We start from the raw sequence: 19,073 nt of genomic DNA, 5'->3' as shown, positions 1-19,073 counted from the left end.
TGATTCAGCCGCCGGGGCTCCCCATTGGTTCACAGGCGGAAGATGGCGGCGGATGTTCGGCGGGTTGTGCGCATGTGTGGGGAGCGAGGCCGTGGTGCTGATGGACAGCACCACAGGGTAAACCTCGCTCCCCATCGCCCGGGAATAGGGAGCATCACTCAGGCTTTCGCCTGAGTAATGCTCCCTAACGATCGGCCATCGCACGAGTGAAACTGGCAATAGGATTTGCCGGTAATCCTCGTGCGATGGCAAGGTGATAAGTAGCTCGCATCTGCAAGCTACTTATCACCTGGAATAGCATCAGGCCCATTAACTCTACAAAGCTATTGCAAGTATGTGATGAGCACTGTATAGGTATATGAGCATAGGTCAAGGCAGTTACTGATACACTTGACCTGTTTTGTGTTTTTAACATCTCTCTGATCATATTACTATAGGGTTTTACCGATTGCTTGTATCTCATGGTTCACTAACAGTTAACACCCATGAGAAAGGCTTTGCAGTTATGTAATACTTATATGCACATCCTTTAACAAGTACGTACAAACCGCACATTAATGAAAGTTGGTATTGTAGAATGATTTAAGATATTTAACTGCCTTGCATGCCTGGCGAAAGTGTCCTTTCACACTACATCATTTGTGCTGCAGGTCAACTCACTTACCAGACAGTTGTATAGGCTTGTTCACATCTCTATGCTGTAACTGATCACAGTATTCTAATGTTATGCAACAAAAGATTCAATGAAATGGTCGCGCATCTAACCAAGATGCACCTGACAAACACTCACTGCATATGGCTAATAAGCCTCATAAAGGCACAACTGTACTCATTGCAGTAGAACAGGTGCATTAAGAACTAATGCATCTCACAATACAAATAATGGAAGCAAACCTATGCATTACACATTATTCAACTTATTTTAGGGGACCTTACCCTTCTCTTATTGAGAGAGACATCGGTTCCACGCTGCGAAGCATGTTTGCAGGGACGGCTCGTGCAGCCTTCTCTCACGGCCCCCACCCTAACGGTATTCTAATGTGTTGCATTCAATGTTTGAATTAACACCTATGTCAAGTCTCCATTGAAGTTTACACACATTATAACGTGTACGTTATGCAACACGCACGGTGTGAATCCAGCCTTATTACACACCTGCAACTTTGATTGCTTGTAATCGTTCCAGGTGACCAAACTCCATACAAATTGCTGCTTTGCTCTGTCCCTAGAAGCCTATTCAGCCCTATGTAAAAGGAGAGGAGAGAGGTTGAGCGGGAGCATGCTGTGGCCAGGAAATAACAATAGCGGTAGAGGATGGTTTCCCAGCAAACTGATTTACCAGTGATCATTCTTTTTTTTTTTTTTTTAACAAATCAATTTTTAAAATATCATTCCTGTAGAAAAAAATATATATGTTTTTTAATTGTATCCAATTCTTGGAGCCATGGAGTTGGGGGAATATTCAAGGGACTTCACCAATTTGAACTACTACAAATGAAATGCAGAATGCACTTTCACAGTGTCAATTCTGCACTTCCTCCTATGCTCTCAGAATGCAACCAGGACATCATAATTTGATATCTCCGACAACCCCCTCCCCATACATTAGAGAAGCAGCTAAATAACCGTGTAGGACACATTCTGATTCCAGCATAGTCAGTCTGTACCAATGAGCATTCACTGGGAACGACACTTCTGCCTTGGAAATAGTCTATGGTTGGGAAACTGGAGAATGGTTAGGCCCCGTTTACACTTAATCAGTTGCTCTCAGTTATAACTGAAAGGAAAACTGATTTCAAAGTAATGCCCATGTTTTCCAATGGCACAGTTCACACTTAAAGAGAAACTCCAACCAAGAATTCAATTTTATCCCAATTAGTAGCTGATACCCCCTTTTACATGAGAAATCTATTGCTTTTCACAAACAGACCATCAGGGGGTGCTGTATGACTGATATTGTGTTGAAACCCCTCCCACAAGAAGCTCTGAGGACCGCGGTACTTTTGACAGTTTGCCACAATGTAACAAGGTTCACAGACAGGAAATAGCTGTTTACAGCTGTCTCCAACAGCCAAAACAGCTAGCAGCAGCTACATAACCTGCCCACAGTAAAAATGTCACCATGTAATAAATGTCAGAATGTAAATCAGGGAGAGGAAAGATTTTACAACGTGCAAACACTGACTAAATCATTTATACATAATTATTGTAAAAATGAAGCACTTTTTTATCACACTATTTTCACTGGAGTTCCTCTTTAACGCATTATAACTGAAATATTTTTCACAATGCACTGCTATGGAGAAGGAAAAAAAACAGCGTACCAACTGATAAAGTGTAAACAGGGCCTTACTGTTTAGCTTTGTTACAGATTTCTTTAAATGCAATGAATTAATTTGATGACTTTGTGCTTGTGCAGATGCATTGTTAGAAGACAAGTCTGCCTCACCAGTTTTGATAAGTTTGAGTGCCGTCAGTACGAATGTATCCCTCGACAAACAAAGTGTGAACATGTGCAGGATCCTGTGTGTGATAGCGACAATGTGGAACACCCTAACATCTGCACTTTACATCAAAGGGGAAAACAGTTATCTTATAAGGGGTCCTGTCAGGTAAGAATATATAAAGTAAACTTTTAATGACAGAAATTTTCCAGACCTTTTTCTTCTCTATTGCTTGATTCTGACTAAGTATTATTTTTCTCTCCCAAGACTACAGTGGATATTCACTGAAACAGACACTGATACGAATTCTTAATTTCTTAAGTAAGGAACTTTGTTACCGTAAAGCAATTCACAATGTGTCTCCATCTAATTATGTGTTTCTACCATTTCATAGTTTCATTTTTACCTACACAATAAATTACTTATTACGTTCATTGAGAGACCGCAGTGGTATTAGATCCATATGTGTCTGTTTCCATTTGTGCATATCAAATGTATTGATGCAGTAAACTATCTGAAAAGTAAAGCAGTAAACAAGTGAAATTAAACTAAATATCAAATTTATAATTTTTTTCATGAATTCATACGGCCAAATAAAAAAATTGTTTATCAACCAAAAATTACTAATTTCCCATCATTCTACTCTGATGTTTGCTGCATCATTAATGTAAACAGTCTATTCATATTTTGTTTTGTATTTGATTTTTAACTGTTGCAAACTGTCAGTTGGGTAGTGCTTGTGAAATTTATCAACATCCTTAAAGCGTCTACAAGGAACCTATTTTTTTTTTTTTAAATTCACTTTAGTATTCCAATAGTCTTATAAGAAGGCTTGAGTGGATCTAGGTCATGGTGTTGTTGCCATGACCATGAAGTCAGTAAGACTGGATTTATGCTCTGTGAGGTGAGGACATTGGTTGCCATTTTGATTCTGTAGCAATAATTTAAGATGTGACGTGTACTACAAGGTTCTAAAATGTCTGTGAATAATGTCCAGGCAGAAAAATAGCAAACTCAGCTGTGTCATCTCTGGATGTATTGTTTTGCATAAACTCCCGATTTTTGGTGTGATGCAATACACACAAGTATATACTGTATCACACAGTACAGTAGTTACTAAGCATCAAGGGACAATTTCTATACAATTCTGACAATGCTTTTCACATTATTTGGACATTATTCACAAAAGTGAGATATGTAAACAAGACTTAGGCAGTGTAGGGTATCTAATTTGAACAGGATAACACCTTAATTGGTATCAAAAAGATTTTACACAATAAATACTTGGTAATTAAAATCAACCACAATACAGCAATACATCTATATATAGGTCACTTGTAATTGGGATCATGTGATTATCCACAAAAAGTCATAAGTCGATATCAATTGTGTTCACTCCTATTTCATGTTATATATATATATATATATATATATATATATATATATATATCTATCTATCTCAAGTTCCGTCTGAGAATCTACACAGTATATACATTGTCTGTCCTTCAGCTTACAGTATGACCCTTAAGGCATGCACCCTTATATACACACTTGGGCCATCTGATGCACTGAGAGTGTAAAACTAAATAAAAAAAAATACAGAAAATATATATAAAAGAAAGAATAGTCATAGTAGGAATGTATACGTATATAAACTGTGTGACACAACGCTAAAAAAAAGGGGGGTGGCATGAACTAGAAGCCTCTGGCTTGGTCAGTCCTGTGTGTACCAACATACAGACTGCATGTTTAAGGTTTTCCTGGTTTCCAGTACTGAAATACACCAGTGACCTAGTTCATCGGATGACAGGGAATCCTCCTGATGTGTCAAACACAGGTTTCCAAGTATTTATTGTGAATATTGCAGTGCTGTGCAGCCCCTTTAAGGATTCCTGTAGTGTCTGTGTGGGGTGGGCTGTAAGCACTGTCCCCCGTGGATAAGTTACTCACAGTACAGAAGTCAGCTATATGCAGCCGTCTTCAGTCCCTGGATACCTCTGTAGGCAAGTCCCAAACTTCTGTCTCCACTATGGCTCCAGCTGCCTGCCTTCAGTATACAGTAGTCGGAGGCCTGCGCCCGGGTAACTCCTTTATATTCTGTGTCCATGTCCCCCAATAGCTGCCAGTGACCTAGATAGGCTAAGCCAGGGGTCCCCAAACTTTTTCGGTCAAGGGCCAGGTCAACATACTTCAGACTGCTGGGGGGCCAGAGTATACATGAAGAAATGTAGAAAACATTACATTAAGCCTAGGTAGTGTAAACTATTACTTGTTAACATGTGCAGCCATTATGCCTCCCATTTAACCAAATCCAATAGTATGCCCCCCAACACAGCATGTGCAGATAGAATGTCCTGCAACACAGAGGAATTCTCCTCCTGAGGAAAAGCAGCCATTCATGTGGTGCCTGAAGAATATCTTTGCTACAGACAGTGAAGCATACCCAGGTGACAACCTGCAGCCCACTTGGACCCATGTGGATGGGTGGTGCCAGCACCGCTCTTCTTTATGTGGGTCGCAGATATTTAAAGATGCAGTGGACCGCTTCTATAAGTAGAAGATTTTGAGAGTGGGGGGCTGGTGAAAAAGCCTCAGGGGGCTGCATTCATAACAAAAATTGCATACATTTGCATCAACTCAAAGCTATTTGCATCTATTTGAACATCACCATTGTCTATATATCTTATCTAAAGTTTAGATGGTTTACACAGTAAATCTAGCTGCAAACAGCTTAGGTGGAAATCAACTGGTAGTTAGTGAGAAGGTGAGGTGCCTCCAAAACCAAAAATGAATTTACTGCTGTCAAAAAAAACCTAAACCAGCTTCAACAGTATATGATTATTTCTTCCTGTGATCAAATGAGAGCAGCCATATTCTGCTTCAGAATCAGAATCAGAATCATTTATTTCGCCAAGCATGACTGGGTCATGCCCGGAATTGGATTTGGCACGTACAAACTCCGAGCAAAGCAAGACAGTGGATAAAAGCACAATAAGACAATAGATAATACTACAATAAAACAATATATAAAAGCACAATAAGACAGTAACACTAACAGACCGTGGACAATTGGACAGCAAGGCAGATCGTGTACACTAGACAGCCAAAAGAGGTGGTGACATAGTAGCGCTACAGTATAGTTTCCCAGCTTCAGGTCTCTTCAGTTACAGTTCAGGGGGACCCTGGTGGAGTGGGGGTACGTGGCTGTAGTTTAGGAGGAGTTTAAGAGGTTGTCAGCGGAGGGGAAGAAGGAGTTCCTGTGCCTTTCGGTCTTGGTGGCAATGACCCGAAACCTCCGGCCTGATGGAAGCTTGTTAAAGTAGTGGTGGCCTGGGTGAGATGGATCGCTTGTGATCCGCAGGGCTCTAGAGCGCAGTCTTGTGGCGTAGAGGAGGTCAAGTGGAGGGAGAGGTTTCCCAATGATTTTCTCTGCTGTTCTGATAACCCTCTGTAATTTGCATCTGTTGCTGGCAGAGGAGCCAGCGTACCAGACCAGAATAGACGAGCAGAGGACAGATTCAGTGGTGGCTGCTTGTCATCATTACACAGCCAAGCTGCTCTGCACCTCCTTCCCTCAGCCTGTAAAAACTCCACTCCGCTCTCCTCCCCTCTTGCCTCTGAAATCTCATGCATGCTTCAGCAAGTCTCCTCCTCCTCCTCCTCCCCAGGCTGAGCTCCCATGAGCACTTGCAGCCTAGGCGCTGGAGGAGCTTGGGGCATGGATACATTTTACATGCAATTAGATAATAAATAAAGTTTAAAATAGCATGTTGGGGGTAGAGTGCCCAATAAACTATATGTAAGGGGCAGAAAAATTAAGGCAGCAAAAGTTTGTCTCGGATCCACTTTAACATTAAAAAGATTCCGCTTCATGATGTCTAACTTACACCTTTGTGATGCCTAACTGTAATCTCTCCCAAAACAATGCTAGTTCTAACCCTAGATGATCAAACTATTCTCTCTCCCCTTATTAATGCCTATCACTAGTTTACTGGTGCTCACTAATCCATTACCCTTATCATTTCCAGTGCCAGCTCTAGCAGTGGTGTATGATTGCATTTGGCATTGCTTGTTTGATCCCCAGTCCCAGGTTTTGGCAACCACCCAACTTTCTGCCACTTAACGTCTACCTTCTAAAAATACCTAACCTAAACAAGATCCCCATTCATGATACCTACCCTAAGCTTTACCCTTAAATTAGCTTATCCTTCCAAACACAAGGACCCCTTATAAATATGGAACACTAATCTATTGATGCTCTCTCAGTTCATTTATCACCTCGGGCACCGGCCTAAAACAGGCCACATGGAATCCATCTCCTTCATTCAGAGTGAGATCTGTCTACATGTACCTGTTCCAGCGCCCTCGGGCTCCTCATAGTTTTGTGTATGGATGGCATTCTCTATAGTAGACACCATACACCAAATTGGACAGGGAGGACGCAGTAGCAAGAGCAGCCAATTAACAGATTTCCACAGGGTGATGGTCTCTACACTAGAAAGGGTGATGTTCTGCATGGAAGTACTGGGCTAATACTAGTGGATGTGAGTAGTAAAATCAAATAGCAAGGTACACTGTATTGCTGCAGTTACACTTTTAAATATTCAGTCCTCTAGCAGTCAGAAAACACATGTTCATTTACTTTGATTCCTGCATAATCCATAAAAATTGTTAAGGCTTTCACCTTTGTGGTTTTAATTTGTTTTAAACACATTACATGTTTAGCTTTTCATATAGTATTGTACTGTGTGACAGTTTAATCTAATGCTGGACCAATTTGCATTTCTATAGCATTTCTGCAAATCTGTGGAACCAGTGTGTGGACACAATGGGGAAACCTATACTAATGTGTGCAGTGCATACTCAGATCGGGTTGCTGTGGATTACTATGGCCGGTGTCAGGACGTAGGGATACTTTCAGACCGCAGCTTTCACATGGAGTGTTCCTCGGTTCAGTGTCCACAGATCCCCAAAGTAGGCTGTAAGCCAGTTATACCCCCTGGTAAGCAAGGAAGTCCATGTGTCTGTCTACTGTCTGCCTAGTTATCTGTATATCGTGCTAATCTTTAGGCTATGCACAAATTGTAAAGGAGAACAATTGTTACTAATCCCTAGGCGTTGCACACGGAGTTTTGTAAAGGAAGTATAATTCTACTTTATACAATTTCTATGAATGCAGATTGGTGTTGCACACATTTCTTTTTCAATCTAGTTTTATTAAAAATGATCTTTCCATTGCAGTTTGCAGCTAGGTAAGATTTTGTAAGGCCTGATTCACACTGAAAATCATGGCAATTTTGCGACAATTTTTATGCCACTTTGTTGTGATTGTGTTTGCGATTCTTGTTTATGCATGTAGCACTTTTGGAATTGCAAGCGCAGCACAATTGCGGCAGAATTGCCACAGGTGTGAAACAGGCCTAAAAGTTTAAATCCTATTTCTTCACAATAATAGCAACAGATGCACAGAGCGAGCGTGTTGATTTGCAAAATCAGCGCTGCGTAATATGTTGGCGCTTTATAAATACAAAAAATAAATAAATATCGCCCAATGTCTGTTAGATACGCAATGGAATGGCTGTGTTTTATATGCAGTAAAAAGCAAAGTGAGATGAAAATATTTCTATTAAAGAGGAACTGTAAGGTGGAAATAAACTCACCACCAGTGCGAAGCTGATGGCAGGTTTGTCAGAGAAAACCCAGTTCTCAGAGGGGAAAAAGTACTCAATGGAAATCCAGTTGAAAAGGTGAAGCCCCTCCCACAGCGTAGGTCTATTTAACCATTTCAGCCCGCGGGGATTTTTCCCCTCATGCATCAGAGAAATTTTCACCTCCCATTCATTCGCTAATAACTTTATCACTACTTATCACAATTTATTGATCTATATCTTGTTTTTTCCACCACTAATTAGGCTTTCTTTGGGTGGTACATTTTGCTAATAATTATTTTTTTATAAATGCATTTTAACAAGATTAATAAGAAAAAAATGGAAAAAAATTAATTCTCAGTTTTCGTCCATTGTAGCTGTAAAATAATCCATGCTACCATAATTAAAACCTATGTATCTTATTTGCCCGTTTGTCTCGGTTATGACACCATTTAAATGTTGTCTCTATCACAATGTATGGCGCCAATATTTTATTTGGAAATAAAGGTGCATTTTTTCCGTTTTGCGTCCATCACTATTTACAAGCTTATAATTTAAAATTTGTTCATAGTATACCCCCTTCAAATGCATATTTGAAAAAAATCAGACCCTTAGGTAACTATTTATACCTTTTTTTTTTTTTTTTTTTACATTGTAATTTTTTTTCCCATTAACCTCCTTGCTGGTCTAATTCCCGCCGGCAAGGAGGCAGCGCAGAACTTTTTTTTATTTTTACTTTTTTAAATCATGTAGCAAGCCCAGGGCTTGCTACATGATAGCCGCTGAGCAGCGGCATCCCCCAACGGGATTTCCTGCAGGGATTCCCCGGTCACCATGGCGACGGGACGGGATGACGTCACCGACGTCATGGATGTCGGGACGTCACAGGGAATCCCGATCCACCCCTCAGCGCAGCCTGGCACTGATTGGCCAGGCTGCGCAGGGGTCTGGGGCAGGGGGGGGGGGGGGCGGCTCGGCGCGGCGGGTAGCGGCGAATTGGCGGGTAGTGGTGGCAATCGAATGTTACAAGCAGCTAGCAAAGTGCTAGCTGCATGTAACAAAAAAAAATTATGCAAATCGGCCCAGCGGGGCCTGAGAAATCCTCCTGCGCAGGTTACCCCGAGCTGAGCTCGGGATAACCGGCAAGGAGGTTAAAAATGTTATTTGGGTAATATTTTGGTGTGGGAAATAAACAGTTCATTTTTAATGTTATTATATGTGTAAGTTGTAATGTTAAAAATATGTAGATGTAGTTTTACTATTTGGCCACAAGATGGCCACCTTGAGTTTTTTTTCTTCTCCTTGTGCTTCTGGCTAACTGGAAGCACAAGGGGGACGCCGAAAATTTTCCGTGCAGAAAGACTGAAGCCTCTTGTAAGAGCGCTTCGGTTTTTCTGCTGGGGACACGGATCGGTGATTGGGAACCATGTTCCCGTTCACTGATACCAGGGCTACCGGGGGACAGCACGGGGGCACGCCTGCGATCGCGCCGAAGCGTGGCAGAGCAGCCGCCCGGACGTGATGCTCAGAAATGGTTAAATTTCGACCTACTGATGCACAATCTTGTGGGTAATGACATCACATGCAGCTCATCCCTGATTTGCATTTGCTGATATTAAAAGGATCCTGAGGTTCGAGACCTATTTAGGCTGCCGTATTTATTTCCTTTTTTAAACAATACCAGTTGCCTGGCAGTGCTGCTGATTTTTTTGGTCAGTAGGGTCTAATGCTAGGAATGAATTATGAAGTTTTTTTTGGCAGATAGATGGCTCAATAGATAATTTCCGACAGGTCCAATCTGATTTCTGATCGATTTTTTTCATAGAAGTGACTGGAATACGATCAGAAAATTGATCAGAAAAACAATTGGAAAATTGATTGGCCAGTAAATCTGCTGAAAAAAAATGAATTGTTCCCAGCAAAAATCACACTCCTGAAACAAGCATGCAGCTAATCTTGTCAAATTTCAGAATCAGAATCAGAATCAGAATTTATTTCGCCAAGTACAACGGTGGGTTGTACCCGGAATTGGTTTTGGCACATACAGGGTCGTTGGTGAAGAACACAAGAAAATAACATACAGTTTAGCATGGCACATACATAGACATGGGACAAGCATACATAGAACAACATTACAGCTTGTGCATACAGTTAAGCAGAGTGCAGCATCGCATGCAGTTAAGCATGGTACATACATATAAACAATAAAAGCAAAAATAAAAAGCAAACAGAGCATTACAGCATACACGTACGGTTAACGTAATACAGAAACATAGCACAGCAAACACTAATAGCAGGAACAGAAAAGAGTGGGACTGGAGGAGCAGCATGAGAGCTGATATGAGCGCTGCCATTTTCGGCACTAGACGCTACACAGCGACACGCTCCCAACAAGACAGGTGCTACCGATTGTCCACGAAGTAGAGAGAAAGAAACTGAGAAAGCTGAGGGGCATCATGGTGGAGGCGGACAGCAGAGTTCACTCGGATCAGGTTGCCCCGAGGAGTAGTGCTCCTGATTTCAAGCCGCACGTCCGGTTGGTGAGGGTGCAGACACAGTGAGGGCCCTGTGGGGCCAGGGTGCACCCGGGGGCACCTTTGGGCGGTGGATGTGGGGCCTGGGGCCACCCCGGCTGGGCAGCAGTGGTGGACAGGCCAGGGGTGTCCTGTGGGGTCAGGGTGCACCCGGGGGCACATTTGGGCGGTGGATGTGGGGCCTGGGGCACCCCGGCTGGCAGCAGTGATGGACAGGCCAGGGGGGTTTCCTTTGGTGGTGGCAGGGCACATAAAATGGGGAGCAGCATCGCCCCTGTGGCTGCGTGATAGCCTACCTGCAGCCAGTAGAGTTGCTATTCCAGGGCAGCAGCAGTGTACAGACACATGGCGGTGAAACAGCTGCGGTCCACGTGGACAAGCCAGACCCAGGACTCCTGGCTGATCGGTGAGGCGAAGGAGCTGGAGCCGGTACCGGAGCCTCAGAACGCAGCCGCTGGCAATCACCCCAGTGGCACTGTGAGGGGGGACCCGGTGGTGGAGGGTACCCGGCGGTGGAGCTCACTCGACGGTGACCGAGACAGTACAGAGACTGTACAGACTCTGAAGTCACCTGGCCTCCCGAGATGATCCCGTGGGCAGCCGCAGCGGTGGGTCCGCGTCCGGACTCCCCTGACTAAGGGAGCGTGCCGATCCGCTGACCTCAGGACATGGCGCTCAACAGCTGATGGGGGCGGCAGTGCGGCCAATGAAGACCTGCGCCGGCCTTGTGGCTGGGATGTGTGGTGGACAGGGCCTCTCTTCAGGGAGCCGTTTCGGATGGCGAGCTGCGGGGCTGTGTGGCATGCGGGTGACTGATGCAGGTGGCAAAGCCGGTGGTCTGGCCGCATCGATGTGGATCAGCAGGCTCCGTCCTGCTTCCTGATGTCTGCCGCGGTGCTCGCTGGGTCCTGCACGTGGGTCGCGAACGGCTGATGTTCTCGCGGACCGAGACCCGATGGCTGGTGCCGAGCCAGCATGTTCTCCCTCAGCGTGTAGAGGAGCTCAGAGGTGAGCAGGGACCAGATTACATATAAAAAACGGAAAAAGACCGGAGCCCTGTGGCCGCGGCGTCCGAGTCCGGCGCCATCTTGTCATAGACATCTGATCTGCATGCTTGTTCAGGGTCCGCCGTGGCTAAGAGTATTAGCGGCAGTTTACATCGGCAGGACAGCTAGGCAATCTGCATTGTTTAATAGGAAACAAACATGTCAGCCTCCATATCCCTCTTACCTCCATTTAAAGGCTGGATATTTCAGCACTCATTGCTCTTACACACTCCAAATTTTAAGGGTTGGGAGGGAACCCCACAAACTACATCTGTGCCAAATGACACCCCGCAGCACCACTTATTCACAAGATAGCATCAATATACCCTATCTCAGGAACAAGTTGCAATTTGTCACATGTCCCCTCCCTACCCTTATAACTTGGAGTGTGTAGAAGCTATGAGCGCTGAGATATCAAGCCTATAATATCAGTAGCAAAATACACTGTAGACTCAGCATAGCAACCTAGTGGAGAGCAGAGAAATAGCAGCAGCACAATATCAGACAGAGCACTGACACAGCAGCCTAGTGGAGATCAGAGAAATAGCAGCAGCACAGGGTCAGACAGAGCACTGACACAGCAGCCTAGTGGAGATCAGAGAAATAGCAGTAGCACAGGGTCAGACAGAGCACTGACACAGCAGCCTAGTGGAGATCAGAGAAATAGCAGTAGCACAGGGTCAGACAGAGCACTGACACAGCAGCCTAGTGGAGATCAGAGAAATAGCAGTAGCACAGGGTCAGACAGAGCACTGACACAGCAGCCTAGTGGAGATCAGAGAAATAGCAGTAGCACAGGGTCAGACAGAGCACTGACACAGCAGCCTAGTGGAGATCAGAGAAATAGCAGTAGCACAGGGTCAGACAGAGCACTGACACAGCAGCCTAGTGGAGATCAGAGAAATAGCAGTAGCACAGGGTCAGACAGAGCACTGACACAGCAGCCTAGTGGAGATCAGAGAAATAGCAGCAGCACAGGATCAGACACAGCTCCAGCATAGCAGCCTAGTGGAGAGCAGAGAAATGGCAGTATTACAGGATCAGACACAGCACTGACATAGCAGCCTAGTGGAGAGCAGAGAAATAGCAGCATCACAGTATCAGACACAGCTCCAGCATAGCAGGCTAGTGGAGAGCAGAGAAATAGCAGCAGCACAGGATCAGACACAGCACTGTAACAACAGCCTAGTGGAGAGCAGAGATATAGCAGCAGCACAGGATCAGACACAGCACTGTCACAACAGCCTAGTGGAGAGCAGAGATATAGCAGCAGCACAATATCAGACAAAGCAGCCGAGTGGAGAGCAAAGAAATAGCAGCAGCACAGGATCAGACACAGCACTGGCACAGCAGCCTAGTGGAGAGCAGAGAAACAGCAGCAGCACAGGATCAGACACAGCAGCCTAGTAGAGTTGGGCCGAACGGTTCGCCTGCGAACGGTTCCATGCGAACTTCAGTGGTTCGCGTTCGCGTCCCGCAGGCGAACCTTTGCGGAAGTTCGGTTCGCCCCATAATGCACATGGAGGGTCAACTTTGACCCTCTACATCACAGTCAGCAGGCCCAGTGTAGCCAATTAGGCTACACTAGCCCCTGGAGCCCCACCCCCCCCTTATATAAGGCAGGCAGCGGCGGCCATTACGGTCACTCGTGTGCTGCCTGCGTTAGTGAGAGTAGGGCGAGCTGCTGCAGACTGTCTCTCAGGGAAAGATTAGTTAGGCTTAACTTGTTCCTGTCTGGCTGCATACCTGTTCTGTGAACCCACCACTGCATACCTGTGCTGTGAACCCACTACTGCATACCTGTGCTGTGAACCCACCACTGCATACCTGTGCTGTGAACCCACCACTGCATACCTGTTCAGTGAACCCACCACTGCATACCTGTGCTGTGAACCCACCACTGCATACCTGTTCAGTGAACCTGCCACTGCATACCTGTTCTGTTCAGTGGACCCGCCACTGTATACCTGTTCATTGAACCCACCACTGCATACCTGTGCTGTGAACCCACCACTGCATACCTGTTCTGTGAACCCACCACTGCATACCTGTTGTGTTCAGTGAACCTGCCACTGCATACCTGTTCTGTGAACCCGCCACTGTATACTTGTTCTGTTTAGTGAACCCGCCACTGTATACCTGTTCTGTTTAGTGAACCCGCCACTGCATACCTGTTCTGTTCAGTGGACCCGCCACTGTATACCTGTTCAGTGAACCCGCCACTGCATACCTGTTCTGTTCAGTGGACCCGCCACTGTATACCTGTTCAGTGAACCCGCCACTGCATACCTGTTGTGTTCAGTGAACCTGCCACTGCATACCTGTTCTGTGAACCCGCCACTGTATACCTGTTCTGTTTAGTGAAACCGCCACTGCATACCTGTTCTGTTTAGTGGACCCGCCACTGTATACCTGTTCAGTGAACCCGCCACTGCATACCTGTTGTGTTCAGTGAACCTGCCACTGCATACCTGTTCTGTGAACCTGCCACTGTATACCTGTTCTGTTTAGTGAACCCGCCACTGCATACCTGTTCTGTTCAGTGGACCCGCCACTGTATACCTGTTCAGTGAACCCGCCACTGCATACCTGTTCTGTTCAGTGGACCCGCCACTGTATACCTGTTCAGTGAACCCGCCACTGCATACCTGTTGTGTTCAGTGAACCTGCCACTGCATACCTGTTCTGTGAACCCGCCACTGTATACCTGTTCTGTTTAGTGAACCCGCCACTGTATACCTGTTCTGTTTAGTGAACCTGCCACTGCATACCTGTTCTGTTCAGTGGACCCGCCACTCTATACCTGTTCAGTGAACCCGCCACTGCATACCTGTTCTGTTAAGTGGACCCGCCACTGTATACCTGTTCAGTGAACCCGCCACTGCATACCTGTTGTGTTCAGTGAACCTGCCACTGCATACCTGTTCTGTGAACCCGCCACTGTATACCTGTTCTGTTTAGTGAACCTGCCACTGTATACCTGTTCTGTTTAGTGAACCCGCCACTGCATACCTGTTCTGTTCAGTGGACCCGCCACTGTATACCTGTTCAGTGAACCCGCCACTGCATACCTGTTCTGTTCAGTGGACCCGCCACTGTATACCTGTTCAGTGAACCCGCCACTGCATACCTGTTGTGTTCAGTGAACCTGCCACTGCATACCTGTTCTGTGAACCCGCCACTGTATACCTGTTCTGTTTAGTGAACCCGCCACTGTATACCTGTTCTGTTTAGTGAACCCGCCACTGTATACCTGTTCAGTGAACCCGCCACTGCATACCTGTTGTGTTCAGTGAACCTGCCACTGCATACCTGTTGTGTTCAGTGAACCTGCCACTGCATACCTGTTCTGTGAACCCGCCACTGTATACCTGTTCTGTTTAGTGAACCCGCCACTGTATACCTGTTCTGTTTAGTGAACCCGCCACTGCATACCTGTTCTGTTCAGTGAACCCGCCACTGTATACCTGTTCAGTGAACCCGCCACTGCATACCTGTTGTGTTCAGTGAACCTGTCACTGCATACCTGTTGTGTTCAGTGAACCTGCCACTGCATACCTGTTCTGTGAACCCGCCACTGTATACCTGTTCTGTTCAGTGAACCCACCGCATCAGTGTGCATACCTGTGCAGTTAAGTGAACCCACCTACCTACGTGAGTGCACGCAGTGTGATATACCACTCCGTGCATACCCGATATGGACAAAACAGGTAGAGGAAGAGGTAGTGCCAGAGCCAGAGGAAGGCCACCCGGCAGGTCTGCGCGAGGTCGTGTAAATGTAATTTCGTGTGGACCTGGCCCACAGTACAGTGCTCGGAAGAAGGCACGTCCCATCACCTCCCAAGATTGTCAGGACGTGGTTGAGTATTTAGCGACACAGAACACCTCATCTTGCTCAGCCACCAGCGCTACTACTAGCACCACTTCCGCTGCATTTGACACTTCGCAAGAATTATTTAGTGTTGAAATCACTGATGCACAGCCATTGTTGTTACAGCCAGATGAATTTTCACCAGCTCATATATTTGAGTTACCCGGCAACACTATGGATGTAACGTGTAAGGAGGATGAAGGACCTACTGATGATGCATGTTTGGATTTGTCTGAGGCAAGCGAAGCTGGGCAGGATGATTACGATGATGACGATGATAGGGATCCTCTGTATGTTCCCAATAGAGGAGATGAAGAGGGGGACAGTTCAGAGGGGGAGTCAGAGAGTAGTAGGAGGAGAGAAGTTGCTGAAAGAAGCTGGGGCAGCTCTTCGTCAGAAACAGCTGGTGGCAGAGTCCGGCACCATGTATCGCCACCTATGTACAGCCAGCCAACTTGCCCTTCAGCATCAGCTGCTGAGGTCCCCATAGTGCCCACATCCCAGGGTGGCTCAGCGGTGTGGAAATTTTTTAATGTGTGTGCCTCAGATCGGACCAAAGCCATCTGTTCGCTCTGCCAACAAAAATTGAGCCGTGGAAAGGCCAACACTCACGTAGGGACAAGTGCCTTACGAAGGCACCTGGAGAAAAGGCACAAACAGCAATGGGATGGCCACCTGAGCAAAAGCAGCAGCAGCACACAAAAGCAAAGCCACCCTCCTTCTCCTCTTCCTGCTCCATCAGGTGCATTATCTGCTTCTGCCGCTTTCTCCCTTCCACCTTCACAGGCACCCTCCTCCACTCCGCCTCTGCCCTTGAGCGGTTCCTGCTCCTCTGCCCACAGCAGCAGTCAGGTGTCCGTGAAGGAAATGTTTGAGCGGAAGAAGCCAATTTCGGCCAGTCACCCCCTTGCCCGGCGTCTGACAGCTGGCGTGGCGGAACTGTTAGCTCGGCAGCTGTTACCATACCGGCTGGTGGACTCTGAGGCCTTCCGTAAATTTGTGGCCATCGGAACACCGCAGTGGAAGATGCCAGGCCGCACTTATTTTTCGAGAAAGGCCATACCCCAACTGCACCGTGAAGTTGAGAGGCAAGTGGTGTCATCTCTTGCGAAGAGCGTTGGGTCAAGGGTACACCTGACCACGGATGCCTGGTCTGCCAAGCACGGGCAGGGCCGCTACATTACCTACACAGCCCATTGGGTGAACCTGGTGGTGAACGATGGCAAGCAGGGCGCAGCGGACCAAATTGTGACACCTCCACGGCTTGCAGGCAGGCCTCCTGCCACCTCCTCTCCTCCTGCTACATGCTCTTCGCTGTCCTCCTCCTCCTTGGCTGAGTGGCAGTTCTCCTCTCCAGCTACACAGCCCCAGCTCCGCAGGGCCTATGCTGCATGCCAGGTAAGACGGTGTCACGCCATCTTAGACATGTCTTGTCTCAAAGCGGAGAGTCACACTGGAGCAGCTCTCCTGGCTGCTCTTAAGAAACAGGTGGATGAGTGGCTGACCCCGCACCACCTGGAGATAGGCAACGTGGTGTGCGACAACGGCAGCAATCTGCTTGCCGCTTTGCATATGGGGAAGCTGACACACATACCCTGCATGGCACATGTCATGAATCTAGTGGTTCAAAGATTTGTGGCAAAGTACCCTGGCTTAGCGAATGTCCTGAAGCAGGCCAGGAAGTTCTGTGGGCATTTGAGGCGGTCTTACACAGCCATGGCACGCTTTGCGGAAATTCAGCGCAAAAACAACATGCCGGTGAGACGCCTCATTTGCGATAGCCCGACTCGCTGGAACTCGACCCTGCTCATGTTCTCCCGCCTGCTAGAACAGAAGAAAGCCGTGACCCACTACCTCTACAACTACAGTAGAATGAAACAGTCTGGGAAGATGGGGATGTTCTGGCCCGACAACTGGACACTGATGGAAAATGCATGCAGGCTCATGCGGCTGTTTGAGGAGGTGACCAACCTGGTGAGCCGCAGTGAGGGCACCATCAGCGACTTAATTCCCTACGCTTACTTCTTGGAGCGTGCTGTGCGTAGAGTGGCGGATGAAGCTGTGAATGAGCGTGACCAGGAACCGTTACGGCAGGAACAGGCATGGGACCAATTTTCATCAGACCCAGCTGTTTCCTCAACACCTGCGGCAGCACAGAGGGGGGAGGAGGAGGAAGAAGAGAAGTCGTGTGCAGAAGACGAGTCAGACTCAGAGGATGATGAGCAAGGTGTTTCTTTGGGGGAGGAGGAGGAGGAGGAGGGGACAGCGGCAGGAGAACAACCTCAGCAGGCATCGCAAGGGGCTTGTGCTGCTCAACCTTCCCGTGGTATTGTTCGCGGCTGGGGGGAGGAGGTTGACTTACCTGACGTCACTGAGGAAGAGCAAGAGGAGATGGAGGGTACTGGATCCGACTTTGTGCAGATGTCGTCTTTTATGCTGTCCTGCCTGTTGAGGGACCCCCGTATAAAAACCTCAAGGGGAATGAGCTGTACTGGGTGGCCACACTACTAGACCCTCGGTACAGGCACAAAGTGGCGGACCTGTTACCAACTCACCGGAAGGTGGAAAGGATGCAGCACATGCAGAACCAGCTGTCAACTATGCTTTACAATGCCTTTAAGGGTGATGTGACGACACAACGCCAGCAAGGTACCACTGCCACTAATCCTCCTCCCGTGTCCACGCAGTCAAAGACAGGACGCTCCAGCGATCTCATGGTGATGTCGGACATGCGGACGTTCTTTAGTCCAACGCCTCGCCGTAGCCCTTCCGGATCCACCCTCCACCAACGCCTGGAACGGCAGGTAGCCGACTACCTGGCCTTAAGTGTGGATGTAGACACTGCTGTGAACAGCGATGAGGAACCCTTGAACTACTGGGTGCGCAGGCTTGACCTGTGGCCAGAGCTGTCCCAATTTGCCATCCAACTTCTCTCCTGCCCTGCCGCAAGCGTCCTGTCAGAAAGGACCTTCAGCGCAGCTGGAGGCATTGTCACAGTGAAGAGAAGTCGCCTAAGTCACAAAAGTGTTAAGTACCTCACCTTTATCAAAATGAATGAGGCATGGATCCCGGAGGGCTGCTGCCCGCCCCAAGACTAAGTCAGTCCCCGCACACACAGCATCTCTGCCTGCACGCCGTGTGACTGGCTGCCTGGCCTGCCCCAAGAAGACTAAGTCGCTCCCAGTCCCTCCACACAGCATGTCTGCCTGCAGGCCGCTTGACTACCTTCTCCGCCACCACCAACAGGGTCCGGGACTCCAGGCGGATCGCTGAATTTTTTAGGCCGCTGCTAGCAGCGGCCGCTGTAATAATTTTTCTGGTGCGTGTACATGACTGCCTAATTTTTCTGGCTGCACTGCGGGCAGCTGCAACAACAAAAGAAAAGGCATGTACATGCGCCCATTCCCCTTCGTGATCATTACCTTGCCGTGGTGAAGGGGCTTGCGTATCACAATGAAGCAATGACCGGCGCCTAGATGAGTGTCTCGGGGGGCACACCCACGATAATAAGGTCGTTGCCTCATTGTGGT

At 47.2% G+C, this 19,073-nt stretch overlaps 1 protein-coding gene across 1 annotated transcript in view; it reads left to right on the top strand.

Annotated features, from left to right (window-relative positions):
- RECK (reversion inducing cysteine rich protein with kazal motifs) overlaps window positions 1–19,073 on the top strand; it is a 182,480-nt gene that overhangs the window by 113,484 nt on the left and 49,923 nt on the right. Inside the window, exons 17-18 of the mRNA XM_068236611.1 lie at window positions 2,420–2,612; window positions 7,236–7,446. Coding sequence (XP_068092712.1) covers window positions 2,420–2,612; window positions 7,236–7,446 — 404 coding nt within the window. The remainder of the gene's footprint in view (window positions 1–2,419; window positions 2,613–7,235; window positions 7,447–19,073) is intronic.

The sequence above is a fragment of the Hyperolius riggenbachi genome, chromosome 5, assembly GCF_040937935.1.
Source record: "Hyperolius riggenbachi isolate aHypRig1 chromosome 5, aHypRig1.pri, whole genome shotgun sequence".
Classification (NCBI taxonomy): domain Eukaryota; kingdom Metazoa; phylum Chordata; class Amphibia; order Anura; family Hyperoliidae; genus Hyperolius; species Hyperolius riggenbachi.
Note: the sequence above shows the minus strand (reverse complement) of the source record. Positions and strands in the feature narration are given on the sequence as shown.